This window comes from Emiliania huxleyi (genome assembly GCF_000372725.1).
Source record: "Emiliania huxleyi CCMP1516 unplaced genomic scaffold EMIHUscaffold_39, whole genome shotgun sequence".
In the NCBI taxonomy this organism is placed as follows: Eukaryota; Haptophyta; order Isochrysidales; family Noelaerhabdaceae; genus Emiliania; species Emiliania huxleyi.
Window position 1 is genome coordinate 698,077 of NW_005199045.1, and position 4,369 is coordinate 702,445.

General features: G+C 68.8%; 2 protein-coding genes across 2 annotated transcripts in view; both read left to right on the forward strand.

The window, feature by feature from the left end:
* Positions 1–368, forward strand: part of EMIHUDRAFT_209561 (hypothetical protein) — a gene marked incomplete at both ends in the record, with an annotated part of 1,555 nt that extends 1,187 nt beyond the window's left edge. Inside the window, one exon of the mRNA XM_005771281.1 lies at positions 120–368. Coding sequence (XP_005771338.1) covers positions 120–368 — 249 coding nt within the window. The remainder of the gene's footprint in view (positions 1–119) is intronic.
* Positions 369–1,989: 1,621 nt separating this feature from the next.
* EMIHUDRAFT_102390 (hypothetical protein) overlaps positions 1,990–4,369 on the forward strand; it is a gene marked incomplete at both ends in the record, with an annotated part of 4,653 nt that continues 2,273 nt past the window's right edge. The window contains 7 exons of the mRNA XM_005771282.1: positions 1,990–2,326; positions 2,520–2,620; positions 2,692–2,877; positions 2,997–3,332; positions 3,368–3,767; positions 3,812–3,999; positions 4,176–4,250. Coding sequence (XP_005771339.1) covers positions 1,990–2,326; positions 2,520–2,620; positions 2,692–2,877; positions 2,997–3,332; positions 3,368–3,767; positions 3,812–3,999; positions 4,176–4,250 — 1,623 coding nt within the window. The remainder of the gene's footprint in view (positions 2,327–2,519; positions 2,621–2,691; positions 2,878–2,996; positions 3,333–3,367; positions 3,768–3,811; positions 4,000–4,175; positions 4,251–4,369) is intronic.

A 4,369-nucleotide genomic window follows, 5' to 3' on the forward strand; every position in this document is an offset into this window, starting at 1 on the left:
CACACAGGTTGGCGCGTCGCACGGGTCGCCCGTGGCCCGCGGGTGGCGGTATCCGACCTCCTCTCTGCGGCCCGCGAGCCACGCACCGCTGCACCGCTTCGCGCCGCAGGTGCGCAAAGACGGCGAGCTCGCTGGGCGGCCGCGCGGCGCTCGTCCTGACGCGGTGGCGTGCCGATCGGCCGGCGGCGGTGGACAACGCGATTCTCCTCACGAAGCGGGAGGCGGAGGAGCACGACACGGCGGGTAGCACCGAAGCCGTCCCCGCCGAGGCGGCGGCCGCGATCGAGGCGGCGCTCGCAGCGGCGAGGACGGAGGAGAGAGCGGAGCCGGTAGCCGGAGGGGGTCTGCTGGCTAGCCTGCAGTTGTGAGTACTAAGTGACATAAATAAAACGGTCAAACTCTGAGACGAGATGGGATTTAGGGACATGACGAGCATTGTCTTTTTGTTATACGCAGCGCGGCGCGCCCAGTGCGCGCCTCCCATGGCGCCTCCCCCCGCCACCTCTCAGCTCTCACACACCTCTCTGCAGGAGAGGAGTCAGCAGTGTGAGACTGTGCTGCCCCTACCGGCGACCGGGAGGCCGCGATGTCCAGCTCGAGATCTCCAGATCGAATCTCCAGACATCTCATTCTCATCTCAAGAGAGTACAGAACTCAGAGGTGGGGTGGGGGGGGGGGGGAGCACCGAAGCCGCCTCGAGAACCCGTACTGGACTTTGTGTCTCCCGATGTCATCAGGGGCGTACGCATGCATGGGCGGCCACACCAGCCAGCAAACCTCAGAGCCGGCGAATGCTGTACGCGCCCCCGTTGTTGCCGCGCACGGCCGAGAAGCCCGCGATCGCGTGGCCCATGTCAAGCATTGGCTCGATCACATCGCGGCCGACCAGTATGCCCTGCGCCCCGCCGATTGCGGCACACACGCGCTGTTCGACGCCGCGGATCCGCACGCGGCAGTAGGCCATCGGATACTCGTCCACGCCGTTCACGCCGGCGATGGTCATGCGGTGCGGGCTGGCGCGCAGCCCGGCGGCACACGCGACCGACTCCGAGACCATCGTGGCTGCGCCGTTGCCGGTGTCGAGGAGGGGCGCCCACTCGGGCGATGAGTTCGGCCGCGTGTCGAGCCACTGGGAGGGGAGGTGGTCGGGCCGGATCGAGACCGTCTCGCCGTACACGGACAGGGCCATCTGCTGCTGCTGCGCGTAGCTCGCCTGAGCCTGCGCTGCCGCCCTCGCCGCCGCATCCGCTCGCGCGCCCGCATTCTCCGCTCGCCGCTCGGCCTGTGCGACGCGGCCGCGGTCGCCGGGCTAGTCACCGCCGACGCCGCCCGCTGCGCGCGCCCACATGAACCAGTCGGTCACGAATCCGGGGTTAACGCCGGCCAACCTCGCAAGGGACCGCATTTCGGCCGGCGACTCATCAGCGTAGGGGTCCTCCTCGAAGGCCTCGGCAAGCGTGTGGTAGTTGTGGTCGCCCGCTCCGTACTCCTTGACGTAGCTATAGTCGTCCCAGCGCAATTGATTGCCGTAGCGATCGAACAGCTTCAAGTGAAGCGTGTCCGCGCGCTCTCGATGCTGTAGTCTGCCGCCGTCTTCAGGCCGACTAGTTCGCGCTTCTTGTGCACGAGCACCACGTGGCGCCCACGCAGGTCAACGTCGTCGCACTGGGTCTGCACCGCCGCCCTGAGCAGGCGATCGGCCGTCTCGTGTGGCTGCACCATTAATGTATGCGACCCATAGCACTTGGGCGAGAAGGCAACACTCACCGCCATCGACCCATCAAAGTCGCGCCAGCCGCGCTTGTGCCAGCCCTCTCCCTTGCGTGCCTTGTCCCTGCCGTAAGGGCTGTAGCGGTACATACAGGAGTGGGTTGGGATTGGTAACAGCGCCGAGGGGGCAGCGCTCGGCGCAGTTTTTTTCTTTCTTCCTGCGCACGACAATGACGATTTTTTCTCGCTTCTCCCACTTCGAGCTGCTTCGTGACTGGAATGAAGCGCTGCTGTTGCAGAGCAGCCCCGCTGCTCGCGCTCCTCGGCATCGCACGCGGCAGGCCTGTCGGTTCTATGCGAGGAGGCGGTGGGACGTCCTTCCTCTCAAACATGTGCCGACTCCGCGGCGGGCAGCACGGCGCCGCCGCGGGCGAGACGCAAATCTTCGAGACGGTCGTCAGCAGTGAGGTGACGCGGGTGGCCACATCGCCGTTCGAGGGGCAGAAGCCGGGCACGTCCGGGCTGCGCAAGAAGACGTCCGTCTTCCTCCAGCCGGGCTACCTCGAGAACTTCATCCAGAGCCTCTTCGACTCGCTGCCCGATGGCGAGCTACGTGGTGTGTCTCGCGATGCCTCTCACAGCCGCCGCACGCCGCGATGCCGCTCATAGCCGCCGCACCGAAACCGCTGCACCACACGCTGCTACACCGCACCGCACGCCACGTTGGCCACGCAACTTCCCGCCGACCTCGGCCCTCGCCGCCGCCGCACCGGCTCTGCGCCCTCTCACCGCCTCGTCGCCGAGATCAGGCGCCACACTCGTCGTCTCGGGCGACGGGCGGTACGGGAACGCGGCGGCGGTGCAGATCATCTGCAAGATGGCGGCTGCGCACGGCGTCGCGCGTGTCTGGGTCCGGCGCGGCGGACAGTCGCTCGTCGTGGCGGAGCCTTCCCCGAAGTGTCTCGGAGCCTTCGCCCGTAGGTCGGGCGCGACGGGCTCCTCTCGACGCCCGCCGCCTCGTGCGTGATCCGCGAGCGCGAGGGCGGCGTCGCGTGCGGCGGAGTGATCCTCAGCGCGTCGCACAACCCGGGCGGGCCAGACGCAGACTTTGGCATCAAGTACAATGTGCGCAACGGCGGGCCGGCACTCGAGTCGCTGACGGAGGAGGTGTATGCGCTCGCCTCGCACGCACGCACCCGCACGCACGCACGCACCCGCACGCACGCACGCGCACGCACACACACACACACACACACACACACATGGCACACGGCACCGTGCCTCAGGTGTACGAGCGGTCAACGCAGATCCGCGAGTACGCGATTGTGGCGGGGCTGCCGGACGTGGACCTGTCGCTCGAGGGGCGGCACGTGTTTGTGGACGAGAAGGGCGGCGCCCCGCACTTTGAGGTGGAGGTGATCGACCCTACCGAGGACTATGTGGCGCTGATGGCGTCTCTCTTCGACTTCGACGCGCTGCGCAGCCTGCTCCGCCGTCCCGACATGAGCTTGGTCTTCGACGGCATGCACGGCGTGGCCGGCCCGTATGCGCGCGCGATCTTCGGCGCGCTCGGCGTCGCGGACGAGGCGCTGCCCCGCCCATTCGCCGGAGCCATACCAGCCGTCCTCCCCTCCACACGCCCTCCTCGACTGCCCAGGCGCTTCTCAACTGCATCCCGTCCGAGGACTTTGGCGGCGGCCACCCCGACCCCAACCTGACCTACGCCGCCGCCCTCGCCAAGCTCATGGGCCTCACCGGCCAGCCTGCGGGCGGGGAGCCTCCGGTGCTCGGTGCTGCGGCCGACGGCGACGACCGACTGCAGCGCGGCCGTGACAGAGTGCGCGGGAGGGCCTCCTGGAGCCTCTTCTCGGACGCCGTAGGCGACGCGGACCGAAACATGATTGTCGGCCGCCGCTTCTTCGTCACGCCCTCCGACTCGCTGGCGGTGATTGCGGCCCACGCGCACGCGCTGCCTTGGCTCGCCCGGCAGGGCGGCTTGCGCGCTCTCGCCCGCTCGATGCCGACATCGGGCGGCCGGCCGAGGCTGGGCGAGGGGCGTGTGGCGAGGTTGCTGTTTGACGCGAGAGGGGCGTGCGAGCAGGCGCCGTCGACCGCGTGGCGGAGGAGCTCGGGCTGCCCCTCTTCGAGACGCCGACCGGCTGGAAGTACTTTGGCAACCTAATGGACTCGCACCTGCTCGGCGGCGCAGACCTCTCGCCCCTCCTCTGCGGCGAGGAGTCGTTTGGCACGGGCTCGTCCCACATCCGCGAGAAGGACGGGCTGTGGGCGGTGCGCGCACCCAAGCCTGTCCGCGCGCACCCGCGCGCCACCGCCGACACGCGCGCGTGCATGCCCACGCACGCTGCTCGCACATGCCCAACGCTGCTCGCCTCGCTACGCCGCCCCATGACCGGCCGCCACACAGCCGCACCCGGCCCTCTCCGACGGCGGGCCGTTCCCCGCAGGTGCTCTGCTGGGCGTCGATCCTGGCGCACCACAACGTTGACACGCCCGAGGGGCAGCTGGTCGGCGTCGAGGAGGTGGAGACACACACACACACACACACGCACGCACGCACGCACGCACGCACGCACGCACGCACACGCACGCACGCACGCACGCACGCACGCACGCACGCACGCACGCACGCACGCACGCA